The 17,961-nt window shown below is 35.0% G+C and overlaps 1 protein-coding gene across 1 annotated transcript in view; it reads right to left on the reverse strand.

Moving 5' to 3' along the window:
* Nucleotides 1-1,038: 1,038 nt before the first annotated feature.
* Nucleotides 1,039-17,961, reverse strand: part of GPR149 (G protein-coupled receptor 149) — an 87,586-nt gene continuing 70,663 nt past the window's right edge. Inside the window, exon 4 of the mRNA XM_051991801.1 lies at nucleotides 1,039-5,090. Within this exon, the coding sequence (XP_051847761.1) occupies nucleotides 4,518-5,090 (573 nt within the window). The 3' untranslated portion in view covers nucleotides 1,039-4,517. The remainder of the gene's footprint in view (nucleotides 5,091-17,961) is intronic.

Consider the following 17,961-nt stretch of genomic DNA (forward strand, 5'->3'; position numbering starts at 1 on the left):
GTCTGATCTTGTTCTCATTATACCTGGGTATCTATTCATTCTCTTTCTGGGTTTTTCCAGACTGTTCCCCAGGACCATCAACCTCACCTCTCTCCCAAGGGAACCTTGAACTCTGCCTCACAATTAAAATAATATGTTTTTTTTTTTTTGCCTTAGCTTACTTGTCCCCAGGCTTCCTCAATACTTCTCCTTAGTTTTGTTCATATTGAGGATAACCTCCTACCTTGTTCCTTCTCAGCACTCCAAAATGGACAGTTCCCCCAATCCATTAGAACATAAGCTCCTGGAGAGCTTGGGTTTGTATTCTTAGTATTTAGCACAGAGTAAGATCCTTGTTTGTCTTTCATTCTGGAAGAGAAACAATGAGATAAAAAAACTTGATGTCTCAGCTTTCACATAACTTGGATTTGAGTGAGGCACAGAGTCTTTGACCTCCCTCTCTCTTCTAGAGTCATTGGGATCCAATTGACAAGTCAAAGGTCAAGTTGACTGGTGATGGCTCAGCCATTGTTGAGTCACATCTCTTCATTGATTGCGCCTGCTATCTGTTTCTAACAATTAAGAATGACCGTGATTAGAGCAAAGGATTGGATTCAAATTCAGCTTCTGACACTTACTAGCTGTGTAACCCTGCTCAAGTCATTTAATCCTATTTGCCTCAGTTTTCTCATTTGTAATATATGATAATAATAGCATCTATTTCCCTACATGTTGTTGAGTATCAAATTAATTGATATATAAAATGAATATATGACGGACTGGATTTTCACTCAGTCTTCCTGACTCCAGGCCCACAATTCTATCCATTACAGAAGAACTTTGAGATCCCTCACTTCTCTACATCTATGAAACACTATGTGAGCCTAAGATCACAACTCTGTCGTTGAAAGGAGTTACCATTGGAGGATGATCCTTTTTTTAGTATCACATGGGTTCTATTTAATAATATGCATTACGTTGTGTCCATGTGCAATGGACCAAGCAAATAGTAGCAATCTGGGTTTCTTTGTAGAAATGGGACATAGAAAAATCACAAAAATGTTTAACAAAATTATTTTATTGATAAGAAGAAACATATAATATATAATAAGATAACATGATACAATGCATTTAAAAAATAAAAAAGGACTGTGTTTTTAATAGGCTTTCTATTACTTCCAAACACTTTCTTTCAATCATTCTTACACTAGACATGTATTGGTATATACTCAGTTTAAACACTGGGTGAACAAGTAGCTTTCATATTTCCTGCCACATGAAGTTGTTCTAGAATTCTACTTTTCTGGAACATACTTTCAGATGTGGGCCTGGTAAGTTTTTATTGCAGGTCAAACTTTCCCTTCAAGCTTAGGCTTTGGTATCTTAGAGCCAATGCAGAGTTTTTCTTTAAAAAAAAGTTTGTAAATATTTTGATTTAAAAAAAGAAAATAAAAAATCAGCAATTCTAGAAATTTTAAATTAATTTATTTTGAATTACCGTAGGAGAAGAAAAGTATTATTTTGTGGATCTAAATAGAGATTGATAAAATTCTAGATAAAATATAAAACCAAATTAAATATTAAACGTACAGTGCAAAGAACTCAATCATATAACAAGATGTTGACTGAATATTGGACTCATAGAGGAAAACATATATTACCTTTTGTTTGGACTCAACTTCTCTTATCTGTTTAAAAAAAAAAACAACAGACTTTTGAAATGGACTTCTTTGTCTTCCATCTACTTAGTTAACTAAGATTTCCAGATTGGTCATGATTCCAGACAGGTTACCTTGCTGACTGATTTTGTATTTCAAATGAGTCAAGACTTCTTTCTTTTAAACAAATTGAAACAAGTCAATCACCACAAACCTATCATTTAAATTTCATACTCTTTTTAAGTTGCACCACTAGTTTGAAGCAAGAATAAACAACTTATTCTCTCAGCAGGTGTTGTGTTCCTATGACCTTGAGCAACACAGTAATTTTTCAAATAAATGCAGTGAGATTCACAATGAAGGTGTTTTTTAATTTGAATTTTTATGTTATGATTTGTCTTGGGATCTCTTTACAAACATTATCGGAGGTATTACAAATACATTACATTTTTAAGAAAGTGAAACAGAATTAAAATGAGAGAGAGAGCAATGGATAACACAGTGACATTTACATTACTTTAGAAGGGCTTTTTAAAAGCATGAAAAACAACGATAAAACTCTTCTGGAGCTTGTGTTCTTATACTTTAATGCCATGGCTCCAAGTAATAAAAACTAGAATAAAGTTTTCTGGGAAAAACTTCTTTTTGAACCTATAAATAAACATGCATGTATTCAAACCACATCAAATGGTCCCATTTCAATGGTTTTTTAAGAAAACAACATCATTGGACATTAGAACAGAACATTGGCAAATATTTACATAATGGTTTTAGTGAAATATTTTGAAGAAACCCTGTTTATCATTATTATACATTTACACGAATAATATTAAATGGTTATAATGCTGACAAATCTCAGCATGGGTATGATCTAATTTATCCACCCAAAATATACCCTCTATGGACTATAGAATAGTTTCTCAACATATGACTCACGTTTTTCAGGAAGAAAATTCTAAAGGTACTCATTCCTGCCAGGATTTTTTTTCCCTAAAAAGCAGGGAGTGCTGAGCCAGTTTGAAAATTCTGCTACTTTGCAAAGAGTCATTTGGGTTTTGAGAAGCTGACATAATCATTCCCCTTCTCCCCATGACTGACAAACAGAAAACATTCCTTATGGCTATCATCTGAACATGGTCTTCAAATCAGATGTGGGGGCAAACAGAACTGTCAATTTCTTTCTGTTAAATCTTCTAGCAAATAATGACTCAAGGCCTACAGATGGTAAGTACAGAGTTAGAATCTTTTTGAAATCTTTTTGGAGCCTCTTAAGAAAGAGATCATTGACAGCTATCAATGCCACTTTAAGGATTAAAGAATATACCATAAGAAACAATAGCATGGTTATTAGTGGGAGAAAAAGAAAGAGAAGGGGGCTCAGAAACAGCTTTGCATTTTCTAGAAATGCCCAAAATAGATTTTCCAGGACGGAAAAAGTACATGCTTCTATTTTAGCTTCCCAGACCCCAAAGGGATCCAATTTTCCTGCAATAATGAATACATGGATAGAAAATATCTCAACATGAAGAGATGACTAAGTGGGTGATAGATGATTTCCAAAGTCTCCCCAGACTTTTATAATATCCCTTCTGTTTCCAATGTAGCAATTCCTAGAAGGCCCCACTTTTTTTTGTAGACCTATGGGGGAGATCACGAACACGGATTCAGAAATAATCTCGTAAGCCCATTCCTCCAGGTTCTGAATGAGGAATCTGAGGAAATTATCTAATCTAATCAAATGCAATGGACATTTATTAAAGGTCTACCATGGCAAGGTCCTGTGCTAGGCCATAGAGACAAAAACAAAATAGTCTTTTCCTGGGCAGCTTGCCACTGGGGAACATGGTCTTTACAGACACATTATACTGAGGATGAGAGGGGGGTAGCATGCCGTGTACTTCATCTATATAGATGAATACAAACATGAAAACTTGGTGGAGGAGGGAGCAGTAATAACTTGGTTGTGGGGAGGAAATCAGGGAAAGCTTCTAATGAAAAGCAGCACATAAGCAAAGACCCAAGAAGTCTAAGAAGAGGAGATATGTAGGAAGCATTTTCCAGATAATCCACAAATTCTCCTAACTGGAAGGGCTCTTAGGGGCCATTTATTTAACAAAGATTATTTTGAGAGGCAGTCTAGCATAATGGTACTAGCCCTGGAATCAGGGAAGCCTGTATTCAAACCCTGCTTCACATCTTTATTAGCAATATGACCTTAGGGAAATCATTATCCTCATGCCTCAGTTTCCTTATCTGTTAAATGAACACTGGCTTTGATGGCCTCCAAAATCCCTTCTACTTATGGTCTTTCCATGACTCAGCCCAACCATACAGCCATTAGTTCAAGACCATTAGAAACAATCTGAAGGCAGAGTTCTTAGGTTTAAGCTTTGGTTACTCTGACTCTCTATTTCAGTTTTTTCAAATTTAAAACAAAGGGTTTAGAGTAAAGGATCTCTATAACTAAGTCTATGTTCCTATGGCCTCCAAAGAGAATGATCTCTCTGCTCCCTGTGATTGACTATTTTATCCTACTTTGGTAGCGTTCCAATGGTTTGTTTTTCCTGGCTTTATCAATCTTTAATTTATCTCTATATGACTTCTGTCTATTGCTCCTCATTGGAAGAGGAATCTCATGAGCAATATGAGCAGAAAAGATGGTCAGCAATCATCTAGAGACAAAATCCTTTCATTACCACAGGGATAGGAGACGATAGACAAGCCATAGCATTCCCTTCTTCTATGAAGAGCTTTTCCAGAGAGAAGAATTGTGACTGAAGCTATGTATGACTCAAACAGAAATCAAAATCATCTAAGAAAAATCACTGACTTCCAAGTCAGGTGGAGGAGAACATTTGATTCTTGGACCCTAGACAGTTCTTAGCTTCCATTGCCTTCTTCCTCCCGTTTCCTGTAAGCTTTATTTAACAGTTGTATTTCTTCCTGGTAGCCATCTCTCTCCAGATGCTGCTTTTGACTGTTCTGCCTGTGGGCCTCCACGGTGTCTGGAATGGATATATTGATGTCACTGTCAGGATTGTTTGTGGGGATGAAGAGGGAGTAAGAAGCGGTCTCTCCCAAATCGCAGGAAACAAACCGATTTTCTTTGCGAGAATAGCGTAGAGAAGGAGATCTGACTTGGGTTGAGGACTGGCTGATGTTGCTGATGATGGACACGGTGTCCATGGCTTCCTCATTGTCACAGATTTCCAACACTTCCAAGTGGATCTTGACGCTGGTGTCTGGGAAAGTGGTGGGCGAATCCTCTGGGTTTGGCTCATGGCCCACGCTCTTGGATCGATAGACTTCGATTTTCTTGGCCGCCGGGGTTATTTTTTGCCCTTCTGCACTCACCTCATAGGTGGAGAGAGATAAAGTCTTCCCTGTGGGGGCATGGAGAGACACAGTCCCTTGAAATGCACACAGAGGTATAGCAAGAGCACCACCGGATCGCTGGAAAGAAACAAAAATGATCATTATTTAGAGTTATAGCTTATAACACAATTTATAAATCTTATCTCATTTGATTCTCACAAGAACCCCGTCAGGTGAGTGCTACTATTATCCCAGTTTACAGATGAAGAAGCTGAGACTAAAATAACGGTGGTATAATTACTATCTACTATAGGCTTTGAACATAGGTCTTTCTTACTAATTAAAGGCTTCTTTCTGGTTATTCAATCTCTCTTTAGAAGTACAAGGTTTTGGGCTTTGTTTTTGTTTTTGTTTTTGGAAAAGAACATAACTTTATTTTCTAGCTTAGTTTCCAAGGATCATCTGATGACTACTGGAGACAAATTCTGTCATCGGAGTTCCTGGCACGAATACTCATGATCCAAAGCTTGTGCTCGAGAATCATTCTTTCATTGTAAGGAAAGAGAAGAATGTTTTACATTGAGGGACAGGAGCTACTCACTGATAAGAGTCCACAGATATTTTCAAGATTGGTAAATTTTGGTCCTAAAATCCGGTGACCCCTCTAAGGTATTAGTGGAGTTTTAAATGAGTACAAATGTTCTGGAAAGCAAATTAGAATTATGCAAATAAAGTGGCTAAAATGTCCACACTCCGATTTAAGAAGATAACTGCTTGGAAAATATTCTAAAAAGATCAGGGATAAAAAGAAAATCCACATATACATCATCATATTTATAATAGCACTTTTTATGGAATAAAAAAAATAGACACAAAGTAGAGGCACATGATTTAGGAATTTAGTAGCTTAGTAAACACTCTAAAAAGGTGAGGGATAAAAAGAAAATCCAGATATACATCACTATATTTATAATAGCACTTTTTGTGGAATCAAAAAAACTAGAAACAAAGTAAATGCCCATTGATTGGTACATGAATGTAATGGAAAAAGTACTGTGCTGTAAGAGATGAACATTATGAATACACAGAGGAAAGACTGAGAAGAATTGATTTAAATAAATGGGACCCAGAAGACCATACTTGATGGTTACAACAATGTAAATAGAAAAAAAAAACCACTATCATCACATAACAACTGATAATGAATGCATAATTACCAAAAAACATGTTTGGCCCCAAAGGGAAAAAAAAATGATTGTTTGCAGAGGAAAAGTGGGGTGGAATCAATATTCCAGATATTGCCAGATTTTTTTGAAGGTATTGACTAGTTTTGCTGACATCTATATTTTTCTATTCTTTCCCTTTAAAAAAAATCTTTATTATAAAGATTGGCTCTTTGAGTGAAGAGAGGGAGAGGAATAAAGTGGAAAATTTAAGTGATATGAAAACAAAAGATAAAAAAATGTATTTTAAAAAGACAATTCAGGGTCACAAACAAGTTTATTTATGCAAGCTGTCACCTTATTATTCTATTAAAATGCTATACAGGTGAGGAAATGGGATTTAAATTTTATTGAAATTCATTTTTTTTCCCTCTCCTGCTTAATGTGCTAAGGAGGTTTACAATCACAAAACTCTGACTCAGACATGGCACAAAAGATACTTGAACTCTACATTTTAGCATGAGAATCAAATGTCATCAAAGCAGCCCTTACCTTTCCACTAAGAAATCACTGCTGTTAAATGGAACCCAAAAATAGAGAACTCCTCCACAGCAGTGGGAAAAAAAAAAAAAACTTACTTGAAAGTTTGAGCTTTTTGTATGGTAATTTAAATCTCAGGTGTCTTTTCTAGAACTCAATTCACCCCTTAAGCAAAGATGAGCCAATCTGTTAAGAAGCAGGATTTTAAAAGGTTTTTGTTTTTCATTGTGTTTATTCATTTAACTGGAATTTCCTTTTTATTAGGCTGCTTGCTAACTTGGATTTTAATCCCAGGAGATCATATTCCTCATACAGAGATGGAAAAAAAAATGACTCTTCTGTTCAAAAATGTTCAGTGCCTGCCTACTGCCCACTAAAGTCATACTTCTTTCCCCTAGTGTTCAAGTCTTCAATCAATGAATCATCAACAAACAATTTCTTTTAAGCATTTGTGTGAGGCACTGGACTACATGTTAGGAATAGAAAGGCAGAAGGAGAAATGTCTCTCCTTTCAAGAAATTAACATTCTTATTATTGTTATGTAAGAAACGACCAGCAGGATGAATACAGAGAGGCTTGGAAAGATTTACATGAACTGATGCTAAGTGAAATGAGCAGAACCAAGAGGTCATTATAACTTCAACAATGATACTATATGAGGATGTATTTTGATGGAAGTGGATTTCTTTGACCAAGAGACCTAACTCTGTTTCAATTGATAAATGATGGACAGAAGCAGCGACAACCAAAGAAAGAACACTGGGAAATGAATGTAAACTATTTGCATTTTTGTTTTTCTTCTGGGGTTATTTTTACCTTCTGAATCCAATTCTCCCTGTGCAACAAGAGAACTGTTCGATTCTGCAAACATATATTGTATCTAGGATATACCGCAAAATATTTAACATATATAGGACTGCTTGCCATCTAGGGGAGGGGGTGGAGGAGGGAGGGGAAAAATCGGAAAAGAAGAGAATGCAAGGGATAATGTTGTAAAAAATTATTCTGGCATGAGTTCTGTCAATAAAAAGTTATTATAAAATAAAAAAAAGACCAAAAAAAAAAAGGAATTAACTTTCTTTTGGGTAAACAACTTATATTGGTTGTTCATCATTCTCATTTTTTTTTTGCTTGGTTTGTTTTTTGATGAGGCAATTGGGGTTGAGTGATTTGTCCAGGATCACACAGCTGGGAAGTGTTAAGTGTCTGAGGCTAGATTTGAACTCAATTCCTCCTGACTCCAGGACTGGTGCTCTCACTTCGTCATCTAGCTGTCCCTTCATTCTCAAAGAAGAAGAAAAAGAAATTACTATGTTAGAGTCAAGATGTGGTGTGTCTGATTGTGACTGATCAGACCAAATTTGACTTGATACACTTACTAGCTATATGATCCTGGACAAGCCACTTAATCCTGGTTGCCTCAGTTTACTCATCTGTAAAATGAGCTGAAGAAGGAAATGGCAAACAAGTATCTTTGCCAAGAAAACTGCAAATGAGGTCACAAAGAATGACTGAATATCAAAGAATGACTCAATAACAATGAGATAGAAGCAAGGGGATTTTGCTAGGGGGCACTAGTTTCTGGAGGCATCAAGAAAGACTCCACATAGAAACTTGCTTTTGAGCTAAAACTTAGAGAATAGACATTCGAAGGGGCCTAATGCTCCTCTGTGAGTCTGGAACTAATAATCCATGTGAACATTTGCGATTGATTTTCTAAATTTGGGCACCTTCCATTTCCTTGGAGCTACTGCAGTCCTGCTTCACTTAATAGAACACAGAATCTTCTCTGATGTGGGCACGCCATGTTGGGTGGTCCTGTGCCAGTGTCTCTCACATCCCACAATCAATTCTAAAGTTGTTAAGAGAGAGACCTTGAGAGTGTCCTTGCATCACTCTTTCTGACACTTGCTTTGTGTGACTTCTCTATATGATAGCATTTTAGGCAAGTGTATATTTGGTATTGGAACAACATGGCCAGCCCCTTGGAGTTGGGCTTCTTGCTGTAGAGACTGAATGCTTGGCAAGTTAGTTTGAGAAGAGACCTCAGTGTCTGTCCCCTTATCCTGCCAGGTGATCTTCAGAATCTTCCTGAGACAATTCAAATGGAAGCAATTCCATTGCCCTGCATGGTGCTGGCAGATCTTCCAGGTTTCACTGGCATGCAGCCATGAGGTCAGCAGAAGGGCTCTGCAGCCAGGTGGTGCTGAAGTGGATAGAGAGCTGAGGTTGGAGTCAGGAAGACCTGAATTCAAATTTGACTTGATATACTCACTAGCTATATGATCCTGGACAAGCCACTTAATCCTGGCTGCCTCAGTTTACTCATCTGTAAAATGAGCTGGAGAAGGAAATGGCAAACAAGTATCTTTGCCAAGAAAACTGCAAATGAGGTCACAAAGAATGACTAAAAATCTACTCAATAACAATGAGACAGATAAGGAGATTTTGTTGGGAGGCACTAGTTTCTGGAGGCATCAAGAAAGAGTCTACATAGAAACTTGCTTTTGAGCTAAAACTTAGAGAATAGATATTTGAAGGGGCCTAGAGTGACTTTAGACAGCATAAAGACCAAAATAGGAAAGGGAGTGCCATTCATATACATACTATGTAATCTAGCTACAGAAGACTGTTCACTATTCCCGAAATATAATCTGGGCCTTCCTGACAATCTTTTTTTTTTTTTTCATGCTGTTCTAAATGCTTGGAGTTTGCTTTCTTTCCCTTTTTGTCTTTTGAATCCCTAGCCATCCCTTATAGTCCAACTCAACTAATATAAACAGTTATTAAGTAGCTGCCACATGCCGGTGATCTTTTTATGTCTTGGATGCTAATTGCTGATATTTCTATAGCTCTAAAGTTTGCAAAATGTTTTTACAAATCTCATTTTCATCTTGTGGCAGTTCCATGGGTAGGTGTTGCTGACAGAACTATCCTGATTTTAAAGATGAAGAAACTGAGGTTAAAGCAGTTAAATGGTTTGCTCACGTTCACAAAGTTTGTAAGTGCTGAAGGTGGGTTCAAACTTAGGCATCCTTGACTCCAAGTACAGCAATCCATTTCCTACATCATGACAATACAAGTGAGTGTTATCTCCTCCAGGAAGTTTTTTTTTTCTTCTGATCTTTCATTTTGATCCCTTGGAACTCATTTCTTTCTCTTTATATTGCTTATTCGCTTGTCATGTATTATTTTTATTCAAGTCATTTCTGTATGTGTCTTATTGTCTACCAGTCTATAAGACCCATCAAGGCAAGGACCATGTTTTACCCAAATGAATCTCCCTTTGTGCAGTAGCATGGTGTCTCTACATATAGCAAATGATTCTTCAGTGCTTCTGAGTTGAATTAAATAGTACTATAAGGTCATCAGTTCCAGAAGGAAATTATGGAAGGAATGGACACCTTTTCCAGTACTTAATATGGGCTGTCTTCTCTTAATAAAATGTTAACTCCTTGAGAGTAAGAACTGTATTTGTATTTCTGGTGCTTAGCACACTCCCTGGACCCCACTAAGTGTTTAATGAATCTCTTTTTTAAAAATTAATTAATTAATTCATAGAGAATTCTTTGGGTCCTTTCCACCAGGAACACAACAGCAGTCAATTATCAATGATTCTATTAATAAAAGGAAGATGTGGTGATTTCAAAATTGACAAATAGTTCAAAATATTTCTGTTTTGTCTTAGAATATATGACTGTATTTAAATGTGTGTGTGTGTGTGTGTGTGTGTGTGTGTGCACGTGCATGTTTGTGTGTGTGAGATATTCTGGGAATTCATTTCAAAATAGTAATGATTTCAAATTGTGAAGATTAGATTTTAGAGGGACTAAGATTGTGCCCCCTCATTCTCTTCCATCCTTTACTGGTAGATTCCTTCCAGAATTTTACTCTTCTTGTAGAAGAAGAAAATTTGAATTTGAGGATTTAAACTCTATCCAACCTGAATAAAAAGAGCTACAATATTAACAGAGTAAGGAAAGTTTTGCCAAGTACTGTGGATTGTAGTATATTGACTTGAATTTTGAATTTGATTCACAGAAGCTCTGAGTTCCAGTCCCACTTCCAACACTCACTGCTGTATGACTATGGGCTAGCTATGTAATCTCTCTGTAAATCAACTTCTTCATTTCTAAAATAAGGCAAGAGCATATTTGCAAGGTTTGTTGTGAGGTTCAAAGGCAACAGTTGAGTGTATAGAGTACTGGACTGGTCTTGAGATTTGAATTCAAATCCTACCTCAGATACATAGTTGTGTGAATCTGACCAAGTCACTTAAATACTGCCTATCTTAGTTTCCCCACTTATAAGAGGAGATAATAATAACATCTGCCTCTTGGAGTTGTTGCAAGGATCAAATGAAACAATATAAGTAAAGCATTTTGTAAATGAAAAGGGCTACGCAAATGTCAGATATTATTAATGTATGTAAAGCCCTTTGCATACTTCAAAATATTATAAAATGTCATTCATTAGGTATACATAATGGCAAATCCATATTCCAAAGGTCACCTCCACTGGGCTCCACTCACGGGTTGTCGGGTCAAAGCTGAGGATAGAATTGGAAAACTAATTTGTAGTCCTGTATGTCTGCTTCATTTTTATAATAACTTGAGAGCATAAATTGAAAGGGATCCTTAGGTATCTAAATTGTACGTGTAGATGCGAACAAGGTGAATATCATCTCAAATAATGGGACAAATCTAAGTTGTAGAACATAACCTTTACAAGTCATTCAGAGACAAATGACAAATTTATAAGTGAGACACCTTATTTCAATGAAAACCTTCAAAGACAATGACTCTAAATGGTATGGTTGAATAAATTGGGAAGATGGAAAGTGGGAGTATTACCCAAAAGGAACTCCCAATATGAGCCTAATAGAAATATGGAAAACCAGAAATCATTTTGCCAATGACATCATAAAAACTAGGGGTAAATGACATGTTTTGCAATGACTACACTCACTCTACAGATATCCTTTTTCATCTGAGGATGTATAACCAATTTAGAATTAACCGAAGGCTAAGTGTGCCCACATTATAGGAATTTTAAAGTTTACATTTTCACCTGTGTCTTCCTGTCTTCTGTAACGTAAGAATTAAAAGCTCCTGGAGATGACGGGATGGCTATTTAAACTTCCTTATTCTCTAGTAGATAGTATTCAATAGATAGTGTACTGGGCTTGAATTAAAAAAGATTCATCTTTGATCAATTCTGATGGACCTGGCCCTCTTCAACAATGTGATGAACCAAATCAGTTCCAATAGAGCAGTAATGAATTGAACCAACTACACCTAAGCGAAAGAACTCTGGGAGATGACTATGAACCACTACATAGAATTCCCAATCCCTCTATTTTTGTCCACCTGCGTTTTTTATTTCCTTCAAGGCTAACTGTATACTATTTCAAAGTCCGATTCTTTTTGTGCAGCAAAATAACTATATGGACATGTATACATATATTGTATTTAATTTATACTTTAACATATTTTATATGTATTGGTCAACCTGCCATCTGGGAGAGGAGATGGGGGGAAGGAGGAGAAAAATTGGAACAAAAGGTTTTGCAATTATCAATGCTGAAAAATTACCCATGCATATATCTTTTTTTCCATAGATCTTGTAAATAAAAAAGCTATAATAAAAAAAAAAAGATTCATCTTCATGAGTTCAGATCCAGCCTCACATACTTACTGGTTGTATGGCACTTAACTCTATTTGCCTCAGTTTCCTCATCTGTAAAATGAGTTAGACAATGAAATGACAAACTACTTCAGTATGTATGCCAAGAAAAAAAATTCAAAAACTATAAAAAGTTGGTACAGACTCACTGACTTTGAACTGGTTGCAAGCTCCTTAGTGGACTATAGGATGGAGAAACGCATGAGATCTATTTTGTTTTTTATTTTCTTCTTTGTAAAATGATGATAATAAATAGTATTAATATAAAAGCAACAATAATAAATAACATTTATTTAGCATTTTAAACTTTGCAAAGTATTTTTCATATGTGATTTCATTTGGTCTTCACCACAAACCTGGTAGGTAGATATTATTATTATTCTCATTTTAGAAATGAAAGGATGGAGGCAAATTTAGAACACTGAAATAGATGATGTCCAAAGATTTTTCCACTTCTAAATTCGTGATCTTATTACTGACCCTATTTTTTGATAAGCATGAAATACTGTCAATCACCATAGCACTCAATCTCTCATGAGAGTTTTGATGCGCAATGAATAGTTGTAGAACCAGAGAATATAAGATTTTGCTCCCATCCTATCATTGGCAATCAATTTTAAAGTTCCTACTTTAGAAAATGCTTCCAAAAAAGTATACTAACCCTCCTTTCTACAAAGAAATGACTTAAAGTCTGCTTTGTCTGAGAAGAGAAAGATATTCATAAACTTTCCAAATGCTTAAGTTATTGGAAGGGGATGCTATAGGAAAGCTATTGATTCAAAAACTATAAAAAGTTGGTACAGACTCACTGACCCTGAACTGGTTGCAAGCTCCTTAGCGTACTACAGGATGGAGAAATACATGAGATCTGCTTTTTTTCTTTGCTGATATGGTACTTTTATGCAAGGTGAAAAATTGGGTCACTCTTGGAATTGAAGCCAGGAAAAAGAAGAGTAGTTTATGGGCACTTGACATAGAGTAACGTAGATACTTAAGAATTCAGATCAAGTGAAATTTCTGAAAGCTTCCTGCCATGAAGTTCAGCATTCAGTCAAATAAACCACATGTTCCATGAGGCTGAAGATCTTTTCAGAGGTAAAAGGGAAAATAGATGCATATGAGGGTAATTTTGTTAAAGAAACTTAAGCAAGTCCTTCTCTTCCTGGTTCATGTTAGTCTTGAAGCAAGGGACACTTGGGTTCAAGATTTGTTTCTTGATCATATGACCCACGGCAAACATTTAATCTCTCAATGCTCTAGTCAACTCTATAAGATTCTAAGTTATAGAAAAGGTATTAGCCAACATTGGTAAACAAGAGTTTTATAGCCTAGTAGTTTCCTATACCAATTAAATCAAAGGTCCAATTCCCATCCTTATTCCTATGAAAAAAGGAGGAATCCTCACAATATTTATGAGATTAAGGTTTTGTTAATTCTTCTGTAGATTAGATACAAATCAAATCAGCTAGCTATCAACACAGTACATGTGTACTCACATGTATAAACATGTACTTCCCTATGTGTTTCATATGTATACTATGTATTTCTTTCTTAGATATGTAGAAATCTATTATCTATGTATCTCTAGCTCTATTATTATTAAATCTATATTATTTTTCTCTTGAGAAATAATTTCTCTCTCAAGATACATAGATAGATAAGAGATAGATTAATAGCTATGTATTATATATATCACCTATTATATATCCATATATCCATAGATTATGTATATACTATCATATATGTGTTATGCATATAGTACCTATATTATATATATTATCTACATAACATATAGTGTACATACATAGTAAAGGAAATATATAGGAAAGTATATGTGTAGATATTTTTCTTCCTTTCTTTCCTCCTCTCTTGATATTTCAGAGGCAAGACTTGAACCTAAATTTTGCTGACTCCCAGGCTAATTCTCTCTCTACTCATTATATTGTCTCTGTCTATAAGTATGTTCCCCGGAAAACTCTGGTCCTTTATTTCATAAAGGTGCAGTTTTTGCTCATACACTCGACCCACGCATATTTTTTGAAGAGCACAAACTTATCTTCAGCACTAAGGAAAATCGTTGGCTTTCTCTTGAATATTTACCACTTTCAATGAGATCTTTCTCCAGCCACTCAAAGAAAAAATGCCTTAAAGAAATTTTGATATGAAGATTGTTCAGTGGAGAAATTGGTTAACTTTTAAAATTTCCCCATACTTGGAGGGTATAAATTAATTCTGTAAGATTTTGCTAACACTTGAGAAGACTGTGACATAATGACACTATCCCTGATAAAAGGAAGAGCTGATGTGGAGTCCTAACTTTAATGTATGCTGGCTGACCCTGATAAGCTGCTGAACTTCTCAGGACCTCAAGCAACTCTCTAATATTCTTTTTTTTTTTATTTAAAGCAAAAATTATTTTTTCCCCTTCAGAATCAGTGGAAAACATTTCTGAGATCACCAAGTAAAGTACTACGGAGGGAGAAAAAAAGAAGGGCCAGAACCAAGTCGTGTGGGACAATAATAGCACTTACCTTGAAGAAGGGATGTTTTAATATTGGTGTTGTGAGCATCAAATGAGCTAATGATTGGAAAATACTTAGCATAGAGTATGGTATATAGTAAGCTCTATAACAATATAAGCCATGATTTTGATGATGATTATCTGGATGAGGGTCCAGCAAAGGAAACAGAGAACAAGTGATCATATTGGTAGGGGAGAACAAAGAGAGAGAAGAGAATATTAAGGAGTATTAAAAGTGTTAATAGTGTCAACGATTTCAATGAGATCAAGAAGAATGAAGATTGAAAAAAATGTTACCGGATTTAGCAATTATGAAATAATTAGAAACTCTGAAGAAGGGAATGTCACAAGAAAAAAAAAACTGAAGAGATTAAAAAGAAATATTAAAGTCAACTAGCAACAAGATTAGCAGAATGTTGAAGCTCTCTAAAAATCAGTTGAACTTGTAAGTAGAGCTGCGTAATGTTAATGTCACTAGTTTTCCAGAAGACCATAATGAAATCAAGCCTGAATAACTTATTTTTAAAAAAATTGTATTTCCTATAAGCAAAGGAAAAGCATAAATAGAGAGAAGTGATCTTGGAGTCAGGAATATGCAGGTCTAAGTTGCAGGTCTGATATATAATAGCTATGGGACTCTGGGCAAATCACTTCATCTCCTAATTCTCTAGGCAATACTCAAAGATTATAAATTGTAGAGAAGGTGTCAACTTGAGGAAGTTTCCTCACTTGGGAATTACTTTATACCAATTAAATTACATATCTCTTCCTTAACCGCCTACCTCCCTGGAAATATTGGACTTAGAAGACAAATGACAGATGGCTAGAACCCACAAGATGTCATCAGAAAGAAAACCCAAATCCATTAACCCAGGAATGAAGTTACTAAGATTTGAGTTTGGGATTATGTATAAATGAAGAAGAAATGAAAGAAAAAAATGGAATATGATGCAAAAAAATAAAATGATTTATAACCAAAGATTACTTGTTCTACAGAGTGAACTTAATCCTTAAGGGAAAAAAAATAGATCAACAGAATCAATTACTTCCAATAATTCTTCTTGAGAAAATCATAATTGAATAGAGTTTTTAAAATTCAAATTTAATAGAAAAAGGTAACTTTACAAAAAGTTTACAAGTTCATAAAATATGACAAAGATGAGATGATGAGATAAATGATTATTTATATGTTGTAAGAAAGAGACAAACCATTGCCCTTAGGACTCTCATATTGTGTAATAGTCACTGAAAGAATAAAGGGAGAACAATGATGAGCATGGGAATGAGATGACTTATCATTCCTTGAAATAATAGCACCGTAGGGGAAGTTTATTCAAATTAACAATGTTGAAGAATAGGGCTGTGAGGAGTATATGAACCATACTCTTATATGGAGCTGAGCAGTGATGATGTAGAAAAAATAATACATATATATTTTCATATATATATATCAATTATAGTAGGATCAAAAGAATCAGAGCTATATGAAAAAAAGAAAGGTAAATGGATGTTTGTTTTTGAAGTAATAGTGCTGTTTTTAGATTAAGCAATGATAAAAAATAGATGTTGGCAAGAGAAATGTAAATTTTTTGCAGAAATTTAATGTCATATATATATATGTATATATACATACACACATATATGTGTATGAATATGATGAAGAAAAGACAAAAACTTCAATTTTTCTTCCTTAGTTATCAAACTAGTTTAATAAGCTATTGATGGGAAGAATTGTGTACCAAAAAGATTTCAACGAGGGTTGGAAAAGTCCTAACTAATGTTGGCAAAAGCTTCATCATAAATTTTCTACATCAGCTGGTGGGCCAGACATGTGGGCTGGCAACACAGATGGTCTTGCCATACTGTGTGTGGACATTATTTATCTAGATCAACTCTTGCAATGTAATTTGTTCAAACTAATACACAGACAATACACTCGATTCATAGGACCCTACATTACATTTCTAGGTCACTGCTTCAGACAGTAGCCCTTATTTTATGTTGAATTCGAGAAAAAGAAATCTATGGCTCTGTCTATCCTCTGACATTCCAGATAAATAGAAGTTTTATTGATCACCTAACTAGCAGCCAATCCAATTTCTTCTTTTAAGATAACATGAAGTTATTTGAATAAGCTAGAATGGTTTAGTGCAGAAATAGTGAATTAATGAATTATAATTGTAGTTTATAGTTACAAAATATAGCATCCTGGAGCATATTGAGGTAAGCAATGGAAAATAGCTTTACCTCCATTGTACAGATGAAAAAAAAAAGGATTAAAGAATTTACTTGACTTGAATAATAAGTAGCAAGATTCACATTGAATTAAGGTCTTTGGACTTTAAGATCAGTAAGTAGGATTTAGAATGTGAAAAAATCTTTCAGGATATCTAATACAACCTTCTCTTTTTACAGATGAAAAAACTGAATTTACAATCTTTATCCTTGGAGGGATTATCCACATGACTACACTAGAGAATATATGAGCAGCTAGATCTCAGTAAATTGAGTACAAGATTTGGAGCTAAGACTTGAATTCAAATCCTTCCTCTGACACAAGCTATATGATCCCAGTCTCGATTTACAAAATGGGGTTAATAATAGCATACATATAAAGGGATTTGCAAACTTTAAAGTATTACATAAATGTGAGCTATTATCATCACCTTATTATTTCAATACTGTGATCCTAATATTTGAAATTTTGGAAAACATCTAAAATCATTATGCTAATGCTATTTTTTGAGGACAAAGTTTATACTATTAGGTTTTATATCTGTATTTATTTTATTTCTATTGGATTTTATGCTCTCTAAAGTTCTTTACAAATATTTTCTCATTTGATCCTTCCAAACCCTGGAAGATAGGTATTATTTTTATCCCCATTTTCCAGATGTGGACATTTGAGGCAGAAATGGGTTAAATGACTTGCTCAGAATCAACTAGGGTCTGCAGAAGAATTTCATCTCAGGTCTTCTTGACTTCAGGCTCAATGTTCTATCTTCCACTTCATCTTTTTTGTTTGTTTGTGGTTTGTTTTGTTTTTTGATTTATTGTTGGAATACATGGGAGCCACCTGACAGTGGCTGCTGGAGATCCA

Source organism: Antechinus flavipes, chromosome 3 (genome assembly GCF_016432865.1).
Source record: "Antechinus flavipes isolate AdamAnt ecotype Samford, QLD, Australia chromosome 3, AdamAnt_v2, whole genome shotgun sequence".
NCBI classification, from domain to species: domain Eukaryota; kingdom Metazoa; phylum Chordata; class Mammalia; order Dasyuromorphia; family Dasyuridae; genus Antechinus; species Antechinus flavipes.